The following is a 27,894-nucleotide window of genomic DNA, read 5'->3' as shown; positions in this document are numbered from 1 at the left end:
ATACGAAAGCATTATACCGTCTGTAGGCATCGGGACGTCATGAACGCGCTCATTTTGTACACTCATGACGTGGCGCCAACTCCTCCCCATTGTTTGTGCCGTCACTAGCATATATTAGCCAAACATTAGCATATATAATGGCTGCCTTAAACTGTTTTCAGCACCCGATGTCCGACCACAATAAAAGAACCCGTACCAATTATTCCACGTCCTGTTACGCGAGGAAGACGGAAACGTGAATGGAATGTTGCACTGCAGTTTTCTTTTTCTGTAAGAGTACTTCCGGTAAATCTGTGTACAGGGCGCCGGATGGGGCATATATGTTTTATTTGTTTGAAGCGGCAAGCAGGAAGTTCGCATATGTTTTTCCGTCTGCGTTTCACAAGACCTGCTGATGGAGAACTGTATCCGCTAAAATACGCACGAGAGATACACGCTCCTTGAACGACAAGAAAAATATTTGTTCTCCAAAAGGGACCCTACAATAACATAGTAGAATGAAAGCCAGTACTGCGGCCGTAATGCACGCAAAATCACCGAACGGCATTGAAAAGGGAAGAGAGAGAAAGAAAGGCGTATTTTCATAACGCATAAATACATGTCACATGGAATTATAAACACCATTTGAGCGGTCTGAACGCATATACCAGCGCGCGAAGTAGTACAAATGACTCTTCCAAGAAGTATCGCCAACCTTTTCCAATGGCGCGACCTTGATGTGGCCCAATCCACTTCGATCGCAGCGCCGCCACAATATTTTTCACCTTCGCGCGCTTCACTGCAAAGCATGCGCCGCCCCAGCCGCTCGCCTCACTCAACCCTATTCTAGTACATTCTAGGCAATGGGACAGAGTGCGCGCCGAGTGCTGATAGCTTCGTGTGCGTTGTTTTTTCGCCTCTTAGTTCGCGTTGAAGCGCGATATCGCACGAAGGTCAATTTGCTCGCTGCTGCTGCCTCACTTCAGCATTTTCAGAACCAGTTACCGCGGTTATCGAGTGTGATGGGTTCATATTTACTTGCGCGTGCACGACAGCGTCACACAATGCTTGCTAATTGAGATAGTAAGCAATTGTTTAGTACTTTATACGCCCGATAATACTGCTACCGTTACTTCGTAGAGCTGCCTACTAATTTGCCATCGCAATCGATGCTTCGCCTTTCGGTAGGAATGGCGACTTTTTTTGGTTTTGTTTACCCACTGATGACATGGCGCCGCCTCACCGACTGCGCCGTCACGTGCCAAATGATGCACTCTCTAGGCCACACATTTAGTCAGCCAGATGGCTGCGACGTGAAGTGTGCTATAACGCACCCACTAGGCTGCACATTTAGACAGCCAGAGCCGTGGAGCCGCCGTGGCGTCGGGGAAGCGTGTTCATTTCGCACCCCGAAGGCCTGCGTTCGATTGCCGGCCACAGCCTTTCCCTGGAATAGTTTCCCGCGCGCCTCGAACGTCTTCTTGGGCCTGCTCGGAAGACATGGCGAATTCGGCTGCCTCTTTCGAAGTGTGCTTCCTGCGTGTCGTCAATCAGCGCAGGGCGCCGTCGTCCAGGGTTCCGCGAGCTATGCGGTCCCGCTGCGTGCCGTCCATTGTGCTGCCGAAGTTGCAGCTTTCCGCAAGCCTGCTGAGATCGGCGATGTACTCTCGGATGCTCTCCTTCTCTTTGTCTGCCACGGGCAAAAAAACAAACAAATATCTTGCTGGTATTTCACAAGCTTACAGGCTGTATTGTTCCTTCAAATATCTCGGGACATCCTCGTGAGCTGGACTGTTCACCCGCCATGGTGGCGTAGTGTCTTTGGCGTTGCGCTGCTAAGCCCGAGGGCGCGGGATCAGATCCCGCTCACAGCAGCCGCATTCAGACGGCGGCGAAATGCAAAAACGTCCGCATTGGGTGTTAACCGGAGTGGTTGGAGGACGTCCTTGTTGCACGCGTACAGCAGGGTCGCTCAGCGAAGATACCAGCAAACCGCTGCGTTTTGAGGCATCCGTTAACTAATTTCCCTCAAAACAAGCATATACGTGGTGTGCACTTCAACTATCCGCGGTCCCGTCCAAATCTGGTGGGCGAGGCGCCGTGCTTTGAATACATCAATGGCTACGCCCGAACGAGTTTCACTCTCGTCGCCACTGAAGTAGCGCACCGCCACGACGCAGTTGAGGTTCTCCGGTAGGAGAAGAACGTGTATGGAAGCTAAGGCGGGCGCTTTTATTCGATGCAAATTGTTGGACGCATGTGCAGTGCTTGCCGTGAAGCGTGCCGTATTGGACCAGATGCGGCAACACATACGATGAATTAGCCGCTTATGTCATACCGCTGCAGATGTGCTCGTTAACCGCACTGTTCTCTTCCGAATGACGCAATGAAACAACTAGCGATAGCTAGATATGCTGTCTGCAAGTAATATACGCCTTCAAGAGCATCATCCATTTTATTAAAGCGAACAGCTTTCTAGAATCGTTCCGCTATACACTTTCCTTAACAATCGTCATCGATGGTTTCCTTTTTTCGACACCCCCGGGCTATCACTTGACCAGGACCTGTACGCTGCGCTCGAACCCGAGGCCACGTACGGTCCGCGGGGCCGCGCGGAGTTTATGCGCTACCAGATGTACCTGGCCGACCGCAACGCGCTGCCTTGCTCCGTGTCGCCCGAGAGTCGCCGCGACGTGCTGGACGTCCCCACCTCGCCCGCGCCCAGCGCCAGGCCGCGAGCGTCGCCCGGCGGCGCCAACGGGGCTGCGTCGACCACCGCGGTGTCGGACAAGCCCAAGATCGTGGTCGTCAGCTCGACGGGCATCGTCGAAGCCAGCGGCAGCTCGGTGCTCGGAGCTGGCGCCGTCGTCGTCGAGAGCGGAGCGAGCGCCGCCGGCAGCCCGGTGCGAAAGGTCAAGAAGCGGACGCGCAAATAGCGCCGCCTCCCGGCACTGAGATGGCCGCCGTCGACGCTGACTCGTGCGCGTAGCCGCTTTGTGTTTCGGCTGTGTACGTGACAGTTCGACCGCGCAGCGAGAATCCAAACTGAGCTGACAGTTTCGAGTTCCTGCGCATTTTTTATTTATTGTTTTGGCACTGTAATATGCACGCGTGCGTGCTATGTGAATAAGCTATAGAAGTTTGTAAATGTTAGAGTGACTGGTACGCTGTGTGTGACACCCAGCGTGTGGTACCTGTAGATTGGCTTTGTAATCCTGTGGCAGATAGCAGCTTTTCCTTCTTCTGCTTTCTTTTGTGCTCTTCTGCCGGTGTTTTTGTGAGTTGAAATTCCTTCACCTTTAGCCGCTAGTGTTATGACGCATGCGTGGTGCACTTGAACGCCTAACTGCACAGAGCAGAAATTTATGCCGACGACTGCACGGCCTTTCTCGGTTTTCCCAAAAGGGATCGAAGCAAAAAATAAATGAATTAAATAAGATATTATGAAAACAGTATGTGCCGATTGAGGAGACCAACGCTGAACTAGAGGCACTGATCGTCAATAAGGGAGGACACTCGAGAAGAGCATGATCCTGGGAAGACATGGCGAAGTCCATTGCCTTGTAAAATGACACAATAACTTCTTTGCGCGCAGCTAGTCTAGCGGTACAGATGCATTTCCCTTTGTTCCTCGCCTTCTTTTGCAATCATGTCTCCTTATCTTTGACGGAGTCGATTAAGTGGACATGCCAAATTTCGATAGGCTCTCTTTGCATTGTATTACTGTGTGGTCTTCATAGTAACCTGTGCTTGGAGTACACATCACCGCAAAGCCCCGTCTCGCGTAGGTGCAGCCGGTGATCGGCGTTCTGCAAATTACTTCGCTACACGCGGATTTGAACATTTTTGCCGTGAAACGCCACGATCGCAGTCTCCTAACCGGCGCACCACGCCCGTATAGGCTATACGCTCAGCCAGAAACGCTTGAGTGGAAGCAAGGACTCTCTTTGGCATATTACCCGAGGCAGCGTTAATTCACCTGCCACAACATGCGGGCGGCGCTGCTGAACTTTCCTGTTTCTTGGACGTGTGTTTGCGCATATTGTACACCTATACTGCGTCTGTGCTGTGGGATTGTGTGGTCCCTGTTTCACGAGGCCTCATCCATTCTGCGGCTTCAGCGTGCGATAAATACGACAGAACGCATTTGCGGCGTATTTTCCAAGGTCGATTCAAATAGGTCGCGAAGCTTCGGGCGAAAAGCGGTTCAGTACAGATTGTCACCGACATCAGCATGGGGGGTTATGGGAGAAGCGATTGAAGCGCGACTATGTTTGGAGGGAACAAACATTGGGAAAGAAAAGCGCGTTTTTTAATTCAAACGAGACAGTTAGATTCATTCAACGAAAATAAAATTCCTAGTCAATTTTATATATTCGTGACGAGTTAAGAAAATACAAGTTTCTTTTATTATTATTAATAAATGCATTTATTTTCAGCGCCTATCGCTACAGGGGGCGTTGACGCCACTATCACTCGCAATGCAATGTACGTCTTGAAATGGGCTGAAAGGCGCACTCGTAAAGGTCACCTGTTGAAATACGCCCCCCTCACAGTTTGTGCTTTCTTGCTTGTCGAAGTTTGTGTGAATTTGGTGGCGCGGGTAGCTTCATCGCTTCTTAATCTGTTCAGTCAAAAGTAGTGAGTTACGACCGCCAGATAATTGTGTGGTTGTTTTCGTGCGATTGCGCTGGCCGGCCGACGGGCTTGGCATCCGACAATAGGATCAGCACTCTACACCTAAAGCTTGCGTCGGCCTCCAAAGAAAGTATGTTCTGTGCAGGGATGCGATTTCAACAACCGTATGGCTGGCCTTTTCCTGCATCGCTTTCCACGCTGAAAGCTCGGAACGCCCATCAAGTCGAATGGTGGGGCATTTGAATATATAGCTCCAAAGGAAGGACAACAAAACAAATTTCGCGCCTTCGAAAACAAAATGACGTCACTTCTGCTTTTAACGGACATGGCGTGACATTATTTTTTCTTCTGCCGGAAGTGTTCCCACCACATACAGATGGCGCTAAGCCCCATGAACCGCAGATGGACCGCCATGTTTTGAACGTATGGGCTCCTATGGAAGCTTCGCTACCAGGTATATTTACCTTGTATTTTCGGCGTGACGCGTTGCGCGTCGGCAACGGAGCGTCCGTTTTGGATTCTGCACGACAAGATGCACGCTTCTAAACGACGGGACATATGCAAAATAGAAGACGACGACACGATGCCACTTTTCTCCTTTGCCTTTCACCGCCGGAATTTCTGTCTTTGGAAACTAAACAAAATAAAGTGTTCACATAGTGATGGACACATGGAGGTTGTTGCCCAGACGATGTCGAATCGTTGGCTGCACCGAATTTGTTGTCAAATGCGATTCAGCGCATGCTGAGTGTAAAGAGTCCTTCGTTTCCACGCATCTAGATATGCATCGCAAGAATTAGCCATCACTGTGATGAGGCGTGACCCAGCGGCGTGAAGCGTGCGTCGACACTTCACCGTCGCTGCCGTTGCCTTGACGGTTAAATAATTGGCAGACTTTTTTTTTTACCAATGTAAGAGCTGCCAATGTAAAGCTTCCTCTTAACCACATGCAACGCTTCGGTTGGAGCATACACACTAAACAATTTAACACCCTTAAGGGTGTCGAATATAAGCTATTTCTCAATTTACTCCCTTTATTTACACTCTTAAAACGTTTACAACCTTTGGGTCGTATCTTGTCCTACAACGATAATCGTCATCTGTCTTGCCAACATTTCCTTTCTTTAACGCTTCGAGCCCAGTACTTCGAAGTCAATAATGGCTTGCTCGTTATCAGGGTGACAGAGCATTATCGACAGGACAGTTAGCGCCGGGTCTTTTAAGAAAGGGAACGCAACCAAGGCAGATCACGGTTATTGTTGTGGTACAAGATAAACCCGAAAGGGTGTAAACGTTTTTAAGCGTGTAACACCAATTCAGCCCGCATTTAGACGCGACAGCCTAACGGGCCCCTGTCGCAGAAAATCCAGTGTCGGCGTCTTCGTCCCGGTGGGCGAAAATTGCCGCATATATTTAGGTATATGTATATGCCACGCCTTGTATGTAATTTTACGAACTGAGACTGTATAATGATGCATTCTTTTGTTCTGCTTACTGTTACTTTTCTTCGTTCTTGCTCATGCTCATCACATATTTTATTGTATAATCTCCCATCACTCAATGCTCCAACCAGAGCATGGGATGTACCTTTAAATAAATAAATAAATAAATAAATAAATAAATGTATGTATGTATGTATGTATGTATGTATGTATGTATGTATGTATGTATGTATGTATGTATGTATGTATGTATGTATGTATGTATGTATGTATTTACACGTGTACTTGTTTGTCTTTATCGGGCGACACGTTTCACCGCCTAACAAATGTTACCACACAGCGCAGGACGCGCCTGCACGTATCGGAAGTTTCTGGAATGTTATCGATGCTTCCATCCGCTGTCTGTGACGGAACCTTGGGTAATCTGATTGCATGTGTGCGCGACGTGAATAATGTAGAACTTTGTGGAAGGCACGCGGGTCCAAGCGATTACTCGTGAACATTCGACGACTGATGTTTAAAAGCCGACGCGCTTGACCCGCTGATCAGATTTCGAAGATCGCTGTCTGTGCTCGCCGCTGCCGCCGTTCTTTGAGTGTAGCCTGTTTTTGAGGGCACAAGTTCGCCCAATAAGACGCTAGTTTCGTCTTTCTCAGTTTCGCTGCTTTCTTCACCGTCCTTACCACGTGACATGTATGTATGTATGTATGTATGTATGTATGTATGTATGTATGTATGTATGTATGTATGTATGTATGTATGTATGTATGTGTGTGTGTGTGTGTGTATGTATGTATGTATGTATGTATGTGTGTGTGTGTGTGTGTATGTATGTATGTATGTATGTATGTATGTATGTATGTATGTATGTATGTATGTATGTATGTATGTATGTATGTATGTATGTATGTATGTATGTATGTATGTATGTATGTATGTATGTATGTATGTATGTATGTATGTATGTATGTATGTATGTATGTACGACTGCGATGCTGCAACAGTGTTGCGCCATGCTAATCCTAACTTGCTCAGTGCCGTAAGCACGCTGGTGCATTGCGCATCGCTTGAGCGGTCGCACGAAACAGAGTATGCTGCAGCTAAAATCTCTTTTTAATTCATGCGATGTTCTTTATTTATTTATCTTACTATTCAGATAGGTTCCTTGTTACCAATGGCGTTTCACTAAGGATGCTCTTAGTTTTCATGTAGGATTGACTCTCCACGTCATCCTCCTGTACTCTGACCCGTATAACATGCAGCCGACATCTCACTGTTTATGAACAATTGAACTGTCAGCTATGTGGCAAGAGAGTGCATAGCTTAAATGCAAACAGATAAGTCAGACATTATTAGAACAAAAGAAAGACAACCTCAAAGCGCGTTTCTTTCTTAAACGAGACATAACGAATACATTGTTCTTTGCGACGTTAAATTTACTGTAAAAAATTGCATGCATGATTGTAAAGTAACAGCGAAACTTTTGATTTCTTTTTTTAAACGGCGACACCACTTATTTAAGAGAACTGACATACAGCGAGAGCGTTGGGGACAGCCGTTGGTGAAGATATAAACAGAACATGGTGTAACCTGTTCCCATTACTGTCAAGGCCACAGGTGTGTCATAACTTGAATCCACGAATACGTTAAGGTTCGCTTGATGACCAGTCAGTCCCGGCGTTCAGCTCAGTACTAACGCTATTTCATCGTGTCCGTCGTCACCAAAGTAAAGCTTCAAGTACGCAACCTAATTGAAAACCATCATCCACTAAAAAAAATTAAATATCATCAAGCGATGCGTCGCACATAGCTCATTCTACACGCATGCTGGCACAGCCTTAGCGGCGAGTAACAGCTGTGCGCCTCCAGGTATATACGTAAAACTTTCGGATATTTCGAAGGGATGAAATGAAAGAAAAGGCGTGAGGTAGGGAAGTTTCTTTCACGGGAACACTGTAAATATACAAACTAATATAGAGCGGTGAAACCAGTTAGAAAAAGGTGGCGACATTGTGTCACAGTCATTTCATTTTTTTTAATTTATTCTCTCAGGCACCCTTGTTTGCTTTTGGAGACGCTGCCTGCATGCTTTCGGTAGTAAAGGCTTTTGTGTATGCAGTGTGTTTACCGCGTAACCAGATTCATGTTGCATGCTTGCCATGGTGAAAGCCGTGGTGCAAGTCAAACGTATGGGTGCATTTAACGAACTGAATGCTGGGAAACCCCCTCTCACTGTCTTTAGATCTAACGAAAGGTTTGGTACTTTTCGACGTGGCCATTCTGATAAATGGAATTCTAGAGCGTAAGATTTGCGACCGATTTGCGATGTAGCTTCGAAATTACTTTGCAAACTGTCTACGAACCGCAGGAATTGGTGAACGATTCAGTGAAATACTTATTACAGAGTGCGGCCTACCACAGGGTTCTTCACAGGGTTCTTGCAGTCAGGTTGCGATTGCTTTTCCCTTGTGTGTGTTTGATGTTTCGTGCGGAGCGTGCAATAAGCATTAGTCGAAGGTCAGCGCTTCGTCATTCGCGATTCTTGTTTCCGTCTCTCTTTTTTCGTAAATGAAGACCTGCTGTACCAACTCGCGCGAAACGCCGCACTTGTGACTTCCAGTGCTTCCGACACAGGTTTGAGAAATCACTTTAGAGCTTTCGCCATACCTGACGTATCAGTTTCTCAGATTTACATGCACACGTGCGAAGTTACTTGTTCTTTATATTTTATTTTCCGCGTGCTGCACAGCGCACACGTAGACGGACGGGAACCTTTGGCGACTTCACGTGGGAAAGAGTGGACCTAATCGTAGTCGGCGTATTCGCCGCAGCTCTCCTTGTCGTATGCCATGACTTGCATGTCGCAGTTCTCTATGTACTTGTCCGTGCAGATTTGTGGCACTTCGTCTTTCACCCTCTTCGTGACCCACAACATGCACTCTGCGAGAAACAGGAAACGAGCATTGAAAAATAAAATAGCGTTAGTAACACCATACGATTCGAAAATAAAGCAACAAATAGTGCGAGATTTCATGAACGGGGAACATAATTATCCGCTAGAAAGCACCAGCACGAAGGTGAAAAGAAAAAAAAAATTCGCGATTCAAGAAAAAAAGACGTGGCTTCGTGCTATAGTAATTCCCTGTGCATTTTTACCTTTCCTGAAACTACTTAGATCTTACGCATTTTCCGCAGAAATCATTTCCACATTAGTGATATTTGCCGCCAAGCTCAAACTATAGCCCTTTCAGTTACGGAGTTCAAGCTTGCGCAAGTTACTTCCTTGCTTTCTTTATTTTATTTTCGGCGCTTGTCCCGCCCTGTGGTGCCTAGGTAAGCACCGCGAACGTTTACCTTCCGGCCAATTTAACGGCCTGCTTAACCCAACGCGACTATATTCCACTCCACCGTGCCGAGTATTGATGCACACGGCGACCTATATGAAGTCAGTATACCACGTTTCACGGTATCTCCGACGTGCCAAATATGGCGAAAGAGTACTCCTTTTTTTTAATCGTAATGCTTACAGCCAATGATTAACTCGTGTATGTGCTTTGAGCCGGTGATTCAATTCTGTTTATGAAAAGACGGCGACGTTGGATGTCTGCACAATGACATATAATTACTCCGGAATTGTGATGATCGACTCGCTGGAAGATGCACGAAGGATAAAAGTAACACCATGACCTTCTTTCAGTTGGGTTTGCAGCGCCTTGTAATAAAGTTATGTAAGTTTGACGCATTTACTGACGTTTCATCGTAAATCTTGAATGAATGACATATAGAGTATCGCTAATATATCGTACCGTTTACGAGTTACAAGCCCGAGAAGAAGCTGTAAAGTTATCTAAAGAAATTTGCGATTTGCTTTGGGAAACGTTTATTTTCTACGTATCGCGCCCATCTCACCTCGGTGTGCTTTCCCGAATGTCTTTCAGATAAATACTGCGAGAGAACCGCAGCAATAGCAACCTCAAGAAAGACGGCGTACGCTGTGGCGCGTACGTGAACAATATGCGTTGTAGGACAGCTAAGTTTGCGTTTTCCTCCTTGCTGTTCTTTCTCTAACTTCTAACATGGCGACTTCGCTGAATGTGCTTCCTCTCCTCGATACCTTACTATGGAATTAGCGTTGTGAGCAGGGTAAGCTGATTTACAGTAACAAAGCGAGAGAGAGAGAGAGAGAGAGAGAGAAGAACAGATCGAAGACAGAATGTAACATAAGAAGGGCTGTGCGGTAATGCATACAACTTCCAACACGTTGCGCACTTATTTGAATTCAGCATTATTGACGGCTCGCGCAGCGCGGCAATTAATATGCCTCTTAAGGCAGTAGGTCTTTATTTTTCAATTCTGTTGAAATCTTCGAACAGCAAGAGTAATTCGTAGAAAAGTGCACATATAAAATGCGTGCGCGGCGTTCTCTAGCTACGGCATCACGATTGCACTCCCTGATTAGGTGGCGTGGGCTGTTGATCTTTAACCTTCACGGCAATCCGGACAGTGGGTGACGCCTAACGCGTCGACTAATCTCGTAGTCCCCAGTCGCGACAACCGAATCCACCGGGCTGTCGTCCCGTCTCAAGCACTTGCTGCAGTTAGCGCTTGGCTTTTGCCAGTAAAAAGAGGCTGACTGATCAAATTTAGCCGGTGTTTCTTTCACCCAACTCGCCCAATTAGGCCATAAGGCCACCTCTTAACAAAATAATTTGCTGATTAGCACTCTGCTGAGCAGAGTGCTAATAAATAATTTGCTTAGAACTCTGCTGTTGACTTACCGTCTCTGTCTAGGTGAGGCATACCGAAAATGACACAGTTCTCGTAGTCTGAGTAGTAGAAGTGGGCATTATATTCGTGCTCGTAATCTGCAAAGAGTTCGCACAGACCAGAAATCAATACACAACGCACAATCATGCTCCCGAGCGTTGCTTTTGTCGATGTTGCTTATTAAGAAACTGATTACATCTGTGGAACGACCACCGAGGAAATGACTATGTCGAATCAAAGTTCACAGACCTGTTGTACAAAATTCAAATAGTAAACAGGGAAAAAAGGCGCAGTAAGATAAATTGGGACAAATCATGATGACTATAGTGTTTTGTGGCACAAGGGCCAAGTATGACCAAAGAGCGCCATTGGGAAAAAATATCAGCACAAGATCACCTGAGCACATGTGCAAAAGTAACACAAGCGCAGACTGGAAAGAGCTGCCTGGAGCTTTAGCGAGTATGCTTTAAAATGGCGAATGAATCTGCTGAACGAGGGAGGGGCGGGGGAGCTTTTAAGTGTGAGGCCAATATAGGCTGCGCGCCTGTTGGCTGCATGTCCTCCAAAGCACCGTATCACTGTGCACACGATATCGATACAATGGCAAACGCAGTAATAATAAAGAGTTTGAATATCCAAGCAAAATGTGTCACTCGCTACCGTTGCAAGCCATGGTACACTTCAGTGCAAAGAACGTACAAGTATTGCTTAGGGCCAATTTCCCTTTTGGAATAAACAAACAAGCAAGTGAACAAGCAAGCAAACAAACAAACATACGCGGGCCACGGTGGCATATACGCCGTTGTATGCAAGAGAATCTAAACGAAACGTGCTCATTCACCCCTGAAAGGTAATGTCTTGACGGTCGACAATTATTGGTCACCGAAGGTATTGTTGCTGTTTATGTAACTGCAGGGTGCAGAAAGTTTGGCTTCCGAAGAAGAGGCTATTCCACAGTCACAGCACAAGACATCAAATAAAGGTCACACTTTCGCCAGCAAGAACGCGAACATAAGTTGCGTTACCAAATTATCAGACAGCTATACGGAGTAAGGTTAGTCGTTTGATCACCTCCATAAACTGCTGTTCACTTACTAACTTAACTAAACAACACGTTGTCAGGCGCGCACAGACAAGCACGAACACATCTCACTCGGCGACGGCGGACACTCGCTGTCAGAACGCTGGCGTGATGAAGAGCGGCAGCAGCGGCGAGCGGATCGCCCTTGGTGCCGCCTCTCGTTTCAAAGCTAACTAGACCCACGAGAACACAGCGCACACGAAGCCATCAGCTATCTCAGGTCCGCTAGCCTTCGAACCCACTGCAGCCGCAGCTGTTGTAGAAGAGAATATGCGCGCTAACCTACCCTCTTCCCTCCCTTTCCACCTCTTAGCATACCTACATCTCCCCGCTCTCCCTTTGCGCGCATGCGAGCACGGCGTTAGGTAGCAGGTTCACGTGTTTCTTTGTCTTTTCAAAACGTTTAACGTGAGGCGTATTTTTCAGGTGGCTGGCTAGGTGCATTCCAAGTATGTGAATTATGCTGATGTTCTGAGGTTCCTGGAGTTCTCGTCTGGCATCCACATTCTCTAACGCTTGCAAAACTGGCTCAACAAGTGAAAATTCCTAATCGGTTCTGCTATAGTACGCTTTTGCTGACTATAAAGACGCCAAAAGAAAATGTGACGTAACCAAATGAGCAATGGCCAGGATTAATTGATACAGCCACACTGACCGTCATTCATCGTGTAAGTGCTCGTGTCGGAAGTCGGTCCTGGCTTGATGTGGAAGGTGACATTCCGCCTGAAACAAATAGCAACACATTTGTTGTACGTAGATGTCAGGAATGTGTTAACCTGCTTCGAGTTTGCTTCTGACAATGTAGATAGTTACGGCGGCTTTCATTTTATTCGAGGTTATACTCGTACGTTACTGTAAGAAAACTTGTCTAAGACCTGTAAGTGGAAAAAAAATGAAACAATGAAAGACAGGGCATTCGTTAGATGCGGCAGCGTGCACTGACGGTCAGCACTGCGAGTAACAATGGCATGTGCTTCCAGTTCACATACCAGCTCATGGTTCTTGCGCTTCAATTTTAGGTGAGTCTCGTGTCAAGGTGACCATTTATTATGAATCCGAGTCCAATTTTTCCGTTCACATGGACGTTAGAGAGACAGATACGTATTTGGCCTAAGCTTCGTGAAATTGAGTTTGTTTTGCTCCAAACGGAAGAAAAAATGTCACATCCGAGGGATTTCAGCCAGTATATTTACGAAAATGAATGAAAGTGCATCCATTTCAAGATTACTAAATATGAAAGGTGTAGCTTTTTCAATTGTGCTGAGCTTCGTTTTGCTTTCAACTCAGCATTGACTCCTGCTACTTGGCTGTGCATTACGTGCCCACGTGTCCCGCGTCAGCACTGAAACGGACGCGCATACGTGCCCCGAATATGCCTTCGCAAGTCATGTTCTCCAGCGCAATGGTCCGTAGAAACGCTAGCCAACGCTCCCAGGGTTATTGCTATAGTATACAGATTTGCAAATAGTCAAGAAAACCGACGAGGCATGGAGTCTTCCATAATAATTACCAGAAGAAACTGCGGCGCTGCGATCGCTGAGTCGTCATGACGATGATGGCTAGTGCATGGATTTGTCTGACCTTCGTGCTTGCCGCTGCAGACGTTCTTGTGGCTTTGTTTTATACGCTGTATCTTATTTTACTGGCCTACATTTCAAAGGAATCCATGCTTTCTTTAATGCAGAAGGTAATAGGGCTCTATGGACATGCATAATCACTGCTGACTGCAGTGGTTCCGCACGTCTATGCGTCTGTGGCGAAACGGTTTCAATATTGGGCCTCCCTGATAGAGGCCCCGCGTTCAAGCTCCGCCGCCGGACAATTTTAATAACGTTTATTTAATTATTTACAACGCAGTACTTTCGTGAAAAAGGATCAGTTTGCAAAGTCAAGAATCCGTTTAAAGCCAGAAGGACGAAGTTTAGGCCAATCCAAGTACTAGCCATCATTCCCACGCTGGCTGAACCGTCCTGCTTGCAGCTCCAGTATGTGCGCTATAGCGCCGGCAGTTTGCTATAATAGTTGTATGAAACTTTATACCGCGAGGCACGGATTCTGTGGTAAATTAATTGGTAGTGCCCCGCACGCGCGATACCAAAAGTGTTGGCTCCATTCCTGCCGCCTCCAGGTTGCCTTTTCATTAGGATTTCCTAAATTTTTTAATATTTAGGGGTAAATAGCAATTTAACAGAACAACTAATTTACCCTGGCTTACCCTGCCTCTGGATTTGTCGATATGTTAAGAGAAAGCTTTAGCTCGGGCCCAACTCCGATGCCGCCTATTTAGATAGACGTGAAACATGAAAATGCTTTCCTGTGACAACCCCTGTACCGATTTTAGTAACGTTTGTTGCATTTGAAAGCAAAAGTTAAATTCGAGTGACTGCAAGAAGCAGAATTGAGATTTAATGTTCGAAGTAAGAATTGCCTGAAATCAGTAAGCTAATGGAAATTGAATCACGAAGTTACAAATTCATGACTGTGAAGCAAAAAGACATATCGCAATTCTGAAAGATGCATCCGTTAGAGCATGTAAAGCGGACAAATTTGGTTTATAAATTTACAGCGTATGCGTATTTTTTGTGATGTTTACAATAGTTCTGAAAAAGGTCCTAGTCACAAGATAGTCGTATATTTCACAGGGGTGTACGCTCACTAATTTTGTCCGTTTAAACGAACTATTCTATGAAGTTTACAAAATTGTGATATTGCTTTTCATCGCGTAGTGGACTTCTTTGTAAACTTGATAGTCTTTAAAAATTTTGCAACTTCCAGCAAGCTTTATAAAAAAATCGACGGCCTAAATAAAATGTCCCATTCCAACAGCTATTTGATTTTAAAATTTTTTTTTATGATTAGAACAAACCTCGTCAAATTCGGTGCCATGGTTGCCGAGAAAAACGATTTTTCTTTCCCATGTATTTAGATAGGAGGGGCCGATGTAAAGATTCCTCTTATGTTCCTGGTTAAAACAGGTTGGCGGTTAGTTGGCTTCAATCCATGATAGAGTTTGTAAGTGCGACTGAACGAGGACGTAGAAAGAAACAGATACACAGAGAAGGCTGTCTCTGTGTATCTGTTTCTCTCTACGCCCTCATTCAGTTGCGACTACACACTCTCAATTATGAATACTTGTTTAGCGCAATACAACGGACTTTCCGCAGTGCCACCGGGTTGTCTTCGGAAAATTTCATGTCCCTTCTTGAATTTTATCTAAGTGCAACTTTTATCTGGTTCGAAAATAAGCTTTTTATTCAGAAAAATGGTGTGTGTATTGGTTTATATGTGGCGCCTGCTCTTTGTAATATATTTTTTGTCCTTTGTCGACCGCGCTCTTAAGAGTGCTTTAAACAATGGCTCAGTTCAAATTTTTAGATATGTTGACGATATTGTTGTTGTGATAAAACAGACTAGCAACGAATGCTCCGTTACGGTAGCTGACATTTTAACTCTGTTCAATGACACTGGCAAAGGTTTAACTTTCACACATGAGCTATCTAGGGACGGTAAACTCCAGTTTTTAGATTTGCAGCTATCCTTACAAGCAGGTCACGCCTGTTGGATGTACTCTCCACGTGCGCGTAAGGAACTTTTACCTTACGCGTCTGCGCCCTCAAAGAATGTGAAACGCGCCATTGCTTTGGTGTGCCTATAGAATCTGCGTTAATGAAATCTTGTCATCACTCTGCGAACCAGAGTTTCATTGCACAGTTAAATACGCTACAGGCTGCGGGATAACCAAGTGTGGTGGTGACATCAGTCTCAGAGGTATTGTTTCAGAAACTGAAAGGGAAGCGGCTCGAAAGTAACTGTAATGCACAAAAGAAGAGGCCTGAAGTGCCGTATTGCCATAGAGTGGCTCACAATCTAAAGAATGTCGCCACTAGATACCAAATTCCGGTAGTGTTTTCTGCTCCTCAGAAGCTGTCAATGTTGTGCAGCCGCATTTCTAAGACAAGTAAGAAACCAGATTGTGAAAAGAACCACGCGAGGTTTGTAGATTTCAGCGTTGGTGTGGTTTATGAGATTCCGTTGTCATGTGGCAAAGTGTCTGTAGGGAAGTCAGGCCTCCGTGTTAACAAGCGCCTTAGAGAGCATGAGCGATCCATACCAACAGGCACAGGTTCACATATGGCTCAACATTGTAAAATATGCAAGTGCAAACCCATCTTTCGTGATACCACGATTTTGAAAAAGAGCCGCGATACCACTCCCGAGAGTTATCGGAAGCATTCTTCATACAGTCGTTAGGGTCACAGTGCATTAGTGTGCCTTCTTTAAACTTGTACAGTGCTGAACATGATCTTTTAGATTCTGTCGCATGAGTGCGCTCTTGTGATCGGATGTTGATAGTTCCTGCACATGGTGCTCACTGCGCATGTTCCTCTAGTTTCTGCTGTCTATAAAGGAATGACGCAATAAAATGATGTCAGTTGAGAGTAGCGCCTTGCATGTCTTGTCGCCTTTCTTGTGTCCGTTGCATTGCGCTTAACAAGTATTCATGGATCCGCATCAACTAGCCCGCCAGCGCATTGTGCTGAACTCTCAATTATGTTCGTTATAAGCTTCATCTTATAACTAACAATGCTTGGAGTCCTTCGGCTGCCCTTATTCTCCTCACCCTTCAGACTGTCGTGCGACAGATGAGGAAACAATCGCTCAGCTCGCACTCTCACTCACTCACTCACTCACTCACTCACTCACTCACTCACTCACTCACTCACTCACTCACTCACTCACTCACTCACTCACTCACTCACTCACTCACTCACTCACTCACTCACTCACTCACTCACTCACTCACTCACTCACTCACTCACACCTTGACCAACGAGCACACTTGCTGGCAGCATTCTCGCACAGGCACTCTACAAGACGATTTAACATAAAAATGTTTCCTACGGGCTCGATGAAATATGTAGCTGACTCGATCGTAGGACGGGACTGCGCGCGAGCACGTTAGAAAAGGAAGCCAGCGAGAATTCGCGACGGTATTTACAAAAAAGAAAATATTGCATCCGCCGCACGGATGGGCTTCAATCTTACGGATTGTTGCCCTTGAACAACCAGACGTAGGTGGCGCTCGGGATGCTCTTGTCGAACTGCGTCCGCACGGCGCTCACGCAGTCCAGGTCTCCGTCCTGGTCTTCGTCGAATATGGCCAAGGCGAAAGGAAACTTCTCGAAGACCTAGAAGTGCAAAAAGAAAAAGAAAAATGAAACAGTGAAGGACGGGGCATTTGTTAGATGCGTCAGCGCACGTTGATGGTCATCACTGCGAGACGGAATAACACGGGCTTCCACTTCACGTACCAGCCCGTGCACGTACGATAAACAGAAAACACGATTGAAAAGAAAAAGATAAATGACGTAGGTCTTTGTAAGGTTCAAATTACGGTCATTGACCACTTCAAAGATGCAATAATAAATAAATAAATAAATAAATAAATAAATAAATAAATAAATAAATAAATAAATAAATAAATAAAATTTAAATATAGTCGAGATATTACGGGGACCGCATGGATTATTTGCTCACATTAAGGATGACAAGAGCCGGTTTCCAGTTACATACCAAGATATGACGCGGTGAACGTGACTATAGATTGCAGGTCAATTCCCATTTGTGTTAATAATAGCGTCGTCTGTCGTTAAGACGGACAGCGCTATCCTCACTCGTCGTATGTCGTTTAGACAGACGGCGAGTAAGGATTCTATCAAAAGCTCGTTCGTTAGATTGTTCTTCATAGACTATGACTGCGGCGTCATCCAACTCAATGCGGTGCCCACAGTTATTGCCTTGTCTGTAACTTTGGTATCACCCCATTTGAAGCGGTCACTGTGTCTGTCGCCTCGGCTGTGGTTGCGGCGTTATTCCAATCGATGCTAGGATCGAGGCTGCCGGTTAGGACGCGCAGTGGCACAATTATTGCTTGGTGTTTCATAGCACGCGGCATAAGAACCAAAATCACTGCAAATGACGCTTCGCACATTTGGAGACTTCCTGGCATCCGTTATTATGAATCTTTCAGCTTGGTCGGACAACTTCGTTCGCTAGCGAATGTTTGCGTGGACGTCAGTGAGAACGTTTGAAGCTATAGCTATAATTACCACTGCAGGTTTCAAAATTTACTGCGCTATAGCTACCGTATTATGGTGATAACGCCTACAAGAAGAGCGTGTTGCGTGTAAATTTTCACGCAGAGACAGTGCACGCGATCTCCTGTGGCGAGAGGGTGAAAAGTTTGGCAGAAAAGATGCGTTCTCATTCGTTGATCCTGGTAACACCCGAACTTATCTCCCTTTATAAAACGACATAACCTTGTGTTATGAAATCTTTGAGGAGCCATAATACAGTTATGGACATGCTACGTGTCCATATCGGTCATATGCTGATTGCGGAATCAACATAACCTTGCACGTGCTTCGCTTTGCTTTACGATTGCGGGCGCTATTTTTCAATGGTAATTTGGTAAAACTGAGTCGACGCTCGTCAAATGGGCCCTCGAACACTTTTCAAGTCGCCATATTGCTGTTGCAGGTGGCGTAGACCGACATTTGGAGACGTTTCTAGCGTAAGTCAAAGCAGCGATATCGAAATATTTTAATATTTTATTCACGCAGACAAATCACTAGATCGCTGCCGACCACATCATCGCCCAGTGCCGCTCGCGAGAACCACCATCGACGTCTCAACTTACTACTCCCTCATGCAATAAAAACGAACTTGCAGATAACCACCTCAATGCAGCAAAAAAAAAAAAAACGTAATAAATTAAGAAATGCTCTTATGTTTGTTTGCTGTAATCCTTACATTGACGCAAACATATACGGCCGCAAAAAAAGAATTAAATTAATGGGTTTTACGTGCCAAAACCACTTTTTGATTATGAGGCACGCCGTAGTGGAGGACTCCGGAAATGTCCACCCCCTGGGGTTCTTTAACGTGCACCTAAAGCTAAGTGCACGGGTGTTTTCGCCCCCATCGAAAGGCGGCCGCCGTGGCCGGGATTCGATCCCGCGACCTCGTGCTCAGCAGCCTAACACCATAGCCACTGAGCAACCACGGCGGGGTAAAAGAAAAAGAAAAAGATCACTACAACGACAGAACTAGGTAGGGGCGCTGTCTGTCCTTTCGCCTCGCGTACGGTGGCACACCCCTGGCCTCTGAGCAGAAAAGCTTATCTTCTCGTTTTCTCGTCTCGCTGCCTCATTTTGCAGGTTGTTCTCGTGGATCGTGTTGTTCGCTTCGCTGAACTGAAGAGACGCCGCGCAACCCCAGGTTGCTCCACCATCTTCATCCGCGCACCGGAGTAACGGCAATCCGTGAACATAGAACGTGTACGCAACGCACTACGTAGGTGCTTCAGGCTCTTACCATTGGCAGCGAGAGCTAGGCCAGTGGGTGAGAGAAAGGGGTACGGAAGACCGCGCAAAATTTGAGTTGAGGGTATGCATTATTTTTCTTATATTCTGAATATTCTCGGGTGAATAACTTCTGATTGCGTACCCCTATTGCTGTCATTCTTGTTGCGTTTATCTTTCTCACCGTCAATCTATACGCAACCCTCGACCGAAAAACGGTGGCTTGAGAAGTGTTCGAGGACCACATTAAACAACCCATGATTACTTACGCTTAGAAACACACAGCAGTATGCAGAGAAAAGACGGGGATGGCGGAAGATGGACATTCTAGATGACGAGAAAAGCGAGCACGCGTTTCTGCAGCGTGCACAAACACGGGCGGGTTGAAAAAAATCACCGCCCCTTCCAGTCCGCGTAGATGGTCGAACAGCGAAGCTGTGCTAGTTACACGCAGTGTTACACCATGCATGTCAAACTTCGCAAGCAGTCTATATAGGAAAGTTCTTGTTTCTCCATTCTTTCACCTCATTTTTGCTTTTGCGTGCTCCGCGTGGTGAGCATGCTTTAGGAGTTTTTTTTTTTCACTTGTCCCAGTGTGTGTGTGTGTGTGTGTGTGTGTGTGTGTGTGTGTGTGTGTGTGTGTGTGTGTGTGTGTGTGTGTGTGTGTGTGTGTGTGTGTGTTCTTTTTTTTTTGCGCGTGAGGTTTGTCTCTGTGCTTTGTCGTGCATTGTTTTCGCGTGCAAGTTACTCCACCCCATGGTCTTCTCATAGTGGTAGCTAGGACGGAATGTGCGGAACCACTAATCTAAAGCTCCGAACATTGGCGGCAAGGCCTACCACTGGAGATGCTGACGCTGCAGTCGTTTTCACGATTGCTTGCATTGGTTTGGCGATTGACGTCTTGGTGTTTCTTAATGAGGCTAGATACACGTTCGGCTGCGACGGAGAGAACGACGTCAGTGACGGTATGCCTGCAGTCCGCCGTTGTCATTTGCATTCGATGCTTCGAGTTTGCTCGGTGGCATGGTTAGCAGTACTCGCCCGGCATTGTCGCTTGCGACTATTCAAAATTAAATCTGTCCATCACGTAAGACAATACCCCTTAAGCAATGGCTCATACCGCCGCAAACGCGGCTTCCCCATTACGATGACAGAAGGGAAATGAAATTCTACGCTGCAATGACGAGATCAAACGCAGCCAGCTGTGAAAGAAGACGGCGGCGATCCAACTATTGCTTAAGGCGATAGTTTTAGCTAACTCCGACAACAACGGCACAGGGTCCGCATGAACAGCTGCACTGTAAGAACGCAAATCCTCCACTTTCCTTCTCTTGTTCGTTCGCCCAATGACTGGATCCATTCCATTTCTATCGTGACAGCTGCCTGGAGAGCTTATTTAGAACTTTCAGTATCCCGTGCAGCAGTATAGTGGTTCGCTTATTTCAGACTATCATAGTCTCTGTAGGGATCTAACGACGGGTCTTTCAATCTCCTCCTTAAAGAAAAAAAGTTGTGCAGATATTACTTATTGTGGGAATCGAAGTTATGCGAAACTGGCATCGACCGTGTGGCTGCGCACCTCGACCTGCTCTTTGGCTCCCTCGGTGTCTTCGAGCAGACGCTCACTGTGAAATTCGGACGTGATGAGGATCATAAAGAACGCAGGCTTGCCTAGCTGTTCGATCATTGCATAAGCGTTCTCCTTTCTCTGCTCCACGTAGTACTCCAGTAGTACACCATCCTCGAGTAGCTCAAGTAAACCTCCGAGGAAGGCGATGTCCGAGTTGACGCATTTCTCAACGAAGCTGCAGTGTTCCAAAAGCTTCTTCGTGAGCGTCGGCAGCCGGTTGGCGAGCGCTGAGTGGAAAACTTGCTTTTGAATAGCTGTTCGTGCGGAAATAAGGACACGCCGGTGTTCCGCAGCCGACATACCCGGATCTTCTTACGAGCGTCATCTGGCTCCGCGCAGGTAGCATGCGACAATCAGAGGCGTGAGTCGGATGACGGAGTTCGAATGGCGAATACGAGCATATATACCCAGCAGCTCAAGTTGGTACAGGCACCGCCAGCCCCGCCAGCGTAGGAGGCCAGATAGATAGATAGATAGACACTCTCAAAGTGCCCGAAGTTCGCCAATAATGCTTCGCATTAAAATGCGTTTGCGAAATACGCAACAACAAATGATACAAACCTCCAAACCGACTCTTTGGACATTCGGAGAGGGGGAACTGGTGGATCTTTAACTCTGGTAAATTAGTGCTGTCTGTATAATCACGCTTAACATACGACCTCCATAATGGCACGCCACGAAGGTTCAGTGGTATATATATATATATATATATATATATATAATAATAATATATGGGGTTTTACGTGCCAAAACCACTTTCTGATTATGAGGCACGCCGTAGTGGGGGACTCCGGAAATTTTGACCACCTGGGGTTCTTTAACGTGCACCTAAATCTAAGTACACGGGTGTTTTCGCATTTCGCCCCCATCGAAATGCGGCCGCCGTGGCCGGGATTCGATCCCGCGACCTCGTGCTCAGCAGCCTAACACCATAGCCACTGAGCAACCACGGCGGGTGTATATATATATATATATATATATATATATATATATATATATATATATATATATATATATATATGTATGTACTGCAGTGGTTGACGCAGGAGGGACACTGCACCGGCAGAATACGCGCGCTAAACATAACACTCCCTAGTATGGCAGCCACGTTAGCAAATACACAGGCAAACAAATACACGTTAAAATAACGTACCGTGAATGCAGTGGCGAAGCCGCGAACTTTTTCGCCCAGTGTTCGCACAGGTATAGTGGAGGACAAGGCGCACAAGAAGACCAGAGCGGCTATCGAATGAAGCGACTGCATTTTGCCAAGCGGCAACTGGAGTGCACGACCCGAAGCAAAGTTCCGTGGGTGTGTGTCTATATATGACCGTGTCTATTACCGCGTCGCAGCTAAAAGCATCAATCCCAGTTCAATCATGTCTTTTTTTTTTGCCATCTGTAGGTGTGAAAATGAAATTCTCCCTAGGTTACCGAGAAGTTCTTGCCGTTTTGCCTTCGTGTGTTTTTGTTTGTTTTTCGTAAGTATGTTTTCCTTTTCGCGTTATCAAAATACGGTGTGGCCTGCACACCTGTCCCCGACAATGCCACTTGCAATGATAGCAATCAATAAAACTTTAATTAAAGCAGTACACACAAACACGCAAAAATAAGCGGACAATGAAAAAAAAAAGACAATTCGCATGCTGGATTCAAAATCGCTTGTCATGGCCACAAAAGCTGTTCGGCACGAAATGATTAGTTGTCAAGAAGTCAGAAAATGCCTCTCATAAGTGACAAACAGCTAAAATCTATTATGCTTGCGGCGAAATCAGCTTTCCTTGGCTGTAGTGGTCTGTCTTGATTGCGACAGCTGTTTATTTACGGATGATTGACACGCAATCAGTCTCCGATATTCGTACGTTTCCGCCCTGTCGTGTAATCTACTTTCCGCGCCGTGGAAACTGACACTTCCACGAGTTATGCGTATACAGGGTGTTTCAACGAAATTTCGAACATTTTTAAATGTTACTTGTGGCAGATGGAACAATTCTAGTTCATGAGCTGGTCTACTTGAAGAGGCAGGCATTACTTGCTCAAAAAATTGAAATTCCTAATCGACTAATTAAAAAGATTATTAAATAAGGTAATAAATAATTACCTTATGGTTCATATCGCAATCTACAAATTCTAGCAATGAAGTTCGCAAGGCGGATCCACTTGGAACGAATTCTTCGGGTGACAGCAGTTTCGAGATATTACTTCCCGAACTTTGCGGAGCAATGCACTGGCGTTTGAGTTACTGTTGTGCTTCAATGCATCAAACGACGTTTGGTGCATTGTTCCGCAAACTTAATTAATATCTGGAAATTAATATATCGAAACTGCTGTCATCCTGAGAATTAATATGTTTCAAGTGCCCGCAAGTTTATAACAAAATCTGACCTCTTTTATTTTGTTTTTCTTTTTCCTGTAAAATGAGCTTGTCGCAGAAATGAATCCAAATTGCAATCAATGCTTCGTTGGCTTTCCTGCGTTCGTTTTGCCGACTCGGAACGGATGCTCATAGAAACTTCAGAAGGAAGCTATCACGTTTCACGTGCCCCCCATTGCTCCTTATTAAGAAACACAACGAGCGCATATGCCATGTTCGACGATTCCAATGTGCGGATCCAGAATTGTCTATGTTTGTCGACGAGAGATGCTTATTGAAAATGAGAGCGTGCTCACTTGATATGTTTGTCAATAACTTTACCTGCAGTAAATTAATCTTTCCTTAGAAGGTGTGTGGAAAGATACGTTGGTCGTACGCGCGGACATTGATTCAACATACGTCCAATGAATCCCTTAATATTTCTTTCCAAGTGCGTCTGACGTATCCAGTCGATTTTAAAGATATGGTGGGTTCATGAGGGAAAAGCTCTTCCGCAAAGTCGCATCTAGCAAGGCTTCACACTACCTTCGAATTACAGTTAGAATACGTATATAGCTCTCCATCCAACACGCACACCTTACCGATATCATACACGCCAAGTGGGATTTCACACAGACGTTAGGGATAACCTACGTGCTCACTTAGATGGCGACCAGTGCCAGCGGGGCCGAGGACTCGCTTTTGCAACGAAACAGTCGTTGAGAAGGGACTCTGGGTATTGAATACGTTATGGATAAAAAGTTAGAGTAGAATGTACGTAAAATGCACAAATACTGGCCTTCGGAAACGTCGTCAAAATCATCAAAAGTTCAGAAAGATCCACAGTTTCTTTCGAGGTCTCTGCGTAACAAGACAGTGCTTTAAATTTACCTCAACTCATAGCCCTTACATTAACGTTACAGTTGGGCAGTAGTTAGGACGCACTGCTTACCGTCGTCATGCCCTTTTCAGATGTAAGCGCCGAAAAGAATTTGCGCCGCCTTCAGGCAAACAGATGAATTAAAAGATGATAAAGAAAAAGGAAAAGAAAAACTGTCGGGACCTTTTCCAGTATGCACAAGAAAAGTTATGCTAAAATTATTTGACACAGAAAATTTCACCCGATCCTGTTGTTGGACGTTATTGAGGAGGACGGCCAACCAATGGCAAGTTGCCCGTTCTTGGCGACGAGCAGGAACGGACAAGTCGCAGTCATTTGTGTACACGCGATGTTGCCCACTGACTGCAAACCGCTGACGTACGTGCCGCATGAGTTTTTGCATATTTTGGCGTTTCCGAAGGCCAGCATTCCCGTGCAGTTTACGTGCAGTCTATTCTATAACATTTTACACATAACGTATACAGAACGCATGCAGCCATTTCTAGACGTTTATTTCGTTAGAAAAAGGGACCCCCTCAGCCACGCTGGCACTGAGTGGCATCGAAGTGCGAGCAACGGTACGTAATATTATCTGTAATGTTTGCGCACCACCCTGCCTACAGCGTTCGCTACTTCAAGCGCTAGGAAGAGCACCAATCTAAAAGGCGTATACGGAAACCATCGAGCACGCTTTTAAGTCTATGCAGAAGCGCGACATCTCCAACGACGCCGTACACAGGCGCTACCAACTTCTAAGTGCTTAATGGTGATCTGCACAGCGGTATGATTAGAGCACAGTCTCCCGAAGAAACGCTAAGAAGGAACTGCTTGGGAGCATACAATGTGAACGTTACAACATGGGTCACTCGCGCCTGTGTTCGCGAACGAAAAACTGAAGGCGTCTTTAAGCGCGGTGATCAGCGGGGCTAACCGTTAATGTGAAGAGTTGCGCTTCGCTGCTTTGGATTAGTTCACGTCTCCGTTGACTCGTCGATCTCAGCTTCGACTTCGACATGCTCGTAATTGCGAAATGTGCGAACAGCTGCAACGCGGAGACGCATTTCCACCAAGCAGTCAGGCGGATCGGTGCCGGAGCCGTAATTGTATCACTTGGGGGGGTCCATTTGCGAGAAGCGCGTTTCCCAAATGTGTCGCGCCGAGAGGCACGGAATGAAATGCGTTTTTTTTTCTTTTCGTTCTATCTTCCAGAGTATCAACTCTGTGGAAGCAGATGCGGCACATCTTGCAGCAGTTGATGAGCACGCCGACCCTGTGCCTGCCGCGCTCGCTCAGGCGCGCTCCACCGCAACACGCACACACAGCAGGGATGTTGATGCGAGAGAAGAGCGCGTATTTAGCTGTCCGCCGTGCTCGCACCCCACGTACCTTAACGTGAGTAACGCCCCCCCAAAAAAAAACAACGACGAGATACATCGGACGTACCTACACACACACACCTATATATATATATATATGTATGTATGAGGCATGCTGTAGTAGGGGCCTCTGGATTAACTTTCACCCCTTTGGCATCGTGCGCCCAGTGCACTGTACACGCGTGTTTTTTGTATTTCGCCCCCATCGAAATGCGGAAACGTATATGTGGCTAAATGTCAGTTCAATTTATTGGCGCTTAAGTTTGAAACTCTATTCCCCTCGAAATTAAACTTCCACGCAAGTTTAAATTCTCATGTAAGGCATACTTGCTTTTAATCAGCCTTGTAGCAAACAAACTAGTAATGTGAATAATAAGTTTATGTCCTTCATGTCCTATAGCTAGCACGTTACTAATCTATCATTTTTTTTTAACTGGGACCGTTGGTAGTGTTAAATGTACAGGCACTTTGTAGTTTCCGTTGCATGTTTGACATTACGTTAAATGGTAGTAGACATTTCTGTCTAGTACGCATATGTCATGAGTTTGTACTTGCAGTGATTTTAGTGATTTTGATTTGTGTTATAATGTGATTTGTAAAGTTACAGTATTATGCTTGTGCGCTCTTACGTATAACCTATTCATTACCGCTCTGCTCATTAACCAGGCTTACATAAACATGCGTACTAGATTAGATCAATAACTAGCCACGTAGGCTAATGGTCAAAATATTTTTGTCAATGTTTATCTTGTGCTCTTCTTTTTTACAGTAAAGGCTCATAAGATTTGACTTCGAATACTGCCGCCGATTTGACCCAGTGCACGAGGGCACTGGGTCAAATGTAATAGGGGTCAATGTAATAAAGTTGAAGGGATACGTCCCATGCACCTTTAGCCTCAGCCTTTTTTCTACTTCCAGCATTGCGGTCAGAAACATAACTTCGTCATGTTTTGTACGCGAATGCCGACCGCCTACAGCCCCACCGTAACGGAAACTACACTACTATGAAATTTCTATGAGACCAACGCGGACATCTACGTCATTTACTGACGCAGCACCCCAACGCTTATGCGCGCAGCTTGACGTCATTTGCAACGAATCGCACAGAGACCTGGCCAGTTATTTGAAGTTGTTTTTGCTGTCAGTAATGGGGAAAATCAAACACGGCAACTCTTTTGTAGGAACTGGACAATAGAGAACAGCCGTTTGACATATTGCAAGCTCACAACACGCGTTTTCGTCAGCCGATAAGGACAGTTATATGTAAGTGAATTACTCAGGTGGAAGAATTTATAGGTATACGTATTACCGAGCGGGCAAAAAGAATCTTTTGCTCGTTGCGAAGCAATACAAACAATTTGCCGCGTTGGTCGTTCGGAAAAGAAAAAAATAAAGGCCGCCAGTGCTGTGACAAGAACTATGGGTGGGATGGAAATATGCAGCGAATTACAGTCGACGCTGAAGTAAGTTGGAACGGTCGCACGCATTGGCGTGGCCCGTCCGACAGTCCCTTCATTGGTCAGCCCCGTCGTCGCGATGATTCCCAAAGACCACCGCCGACGACGTTATTGTTCCATTCACAGACTCGGTTTGAATAGGAACCAACTTTAAAAATAAAATATGATGCCGTTGACGCAAGCCACGGATAACCTAAGTAAGGAAACGAGAATTAGAAGTACGAGGGGGGCAACGTAGCAGAAGTGAACTGTATACACTTTACCTGAAGATGGCCTGTACGTTGCTCCAATCGCATTTAAAGAGTGCCAATAGCAATATTGTTCACTATGGATTTTCGGCCAATGTCTTGTCGAAATTCCGCACCATAACTGTCACAAATAATCGGTGCATGCTACTTCCGCATAATTGTTGAGCATGGTATGTGTACTTCGTGTCATAAAAACCGCGCGCACATTTTATCAATTTAAGAGAAAGCTGGAAATGTACCTATTGGTCGGCAAACTATCAATTCATACACCGCAACAGAGCTGAAGACTAGAAGCGAGAGACGGGAACTGGCGCGTACTTTTAATTAACTTTGTTTGTTATTCAACGCTTTGCTCTTGTTGCTGTTGTGTTGTTTATCCGCTCCTACGCATTTTGAATCGATTAGCCCGGCAGCAAGTTTTAATAAAAAGCACAGATTTCTTTTCCTCTTACGCCGTTTTCGTGGGTGGTGGCTGTCGTTCGTAGGTGTCGGTGGTCGGTGGTTTATGGTCGGTGGTCGGACGTCCGATACAAAGGCGCCGAGGGAGTGATCGCGTGCTCTCGTGCAAATCAATTAGAGAAACAAGTCAGAGAAGCACAGAGTGAAATAAGTTTTGAAGAAAGGCTCGGGAACATGGACGAACATAAATGGACAGCTAAAATGCACAAGTATCTGTATT

General features: G+C 45.8%; 1 protein-coding gene across 4 annotated transcripts in view; it reads left to right on the top strand.

Annotated features, from left to right (window-relative positions):
• LOC142572797 (sodium- and chloride-dependent betaine transporter-like) overlaps positions 1 to 27,894 on the top strand; it is a 108,412-nt gene that overhangs the window by 40,996 nt on the left and 39,522 nt on the right. The window contains exon 9 of one of the 4 annotated variants that reach the window (XM_075682160.1): positions 2,541 to 4,046. The exons of the other annotated variants lie outside the window; for them this stretch is intronic. Coding sequence (XP_075538275.1) covers positions 2,541 to 2,915 — 375 coding nt within the window. The 3' untranslated portion in view covers positions 2,916 to 4,046. Of the gene's footprint in view, positions 1 to 2,540; positions 4,047 to 27,894 lie in introns of those variants that run through there. 4 annotated transcript variants of the gene reach the window in all.

Source organism: Dermacentor variabilis, chromosome 2 (assembly GCF_050947875.1).
Source record: "Dermacentor variabilis isolate Ectoservices chromosome 2, ASM5094787v1, whole genome shotgun sequence".
NCBI classification, from domain to species: Eukaryota; Metazoa; Arthropoda; class Arachnida; order Ixodida; family Ixodidae; genus Dermacentor; species Dermacentor variabilis.
This window is presented reverse-complemented; position numbering and strand designations above follow the sequence as displayed.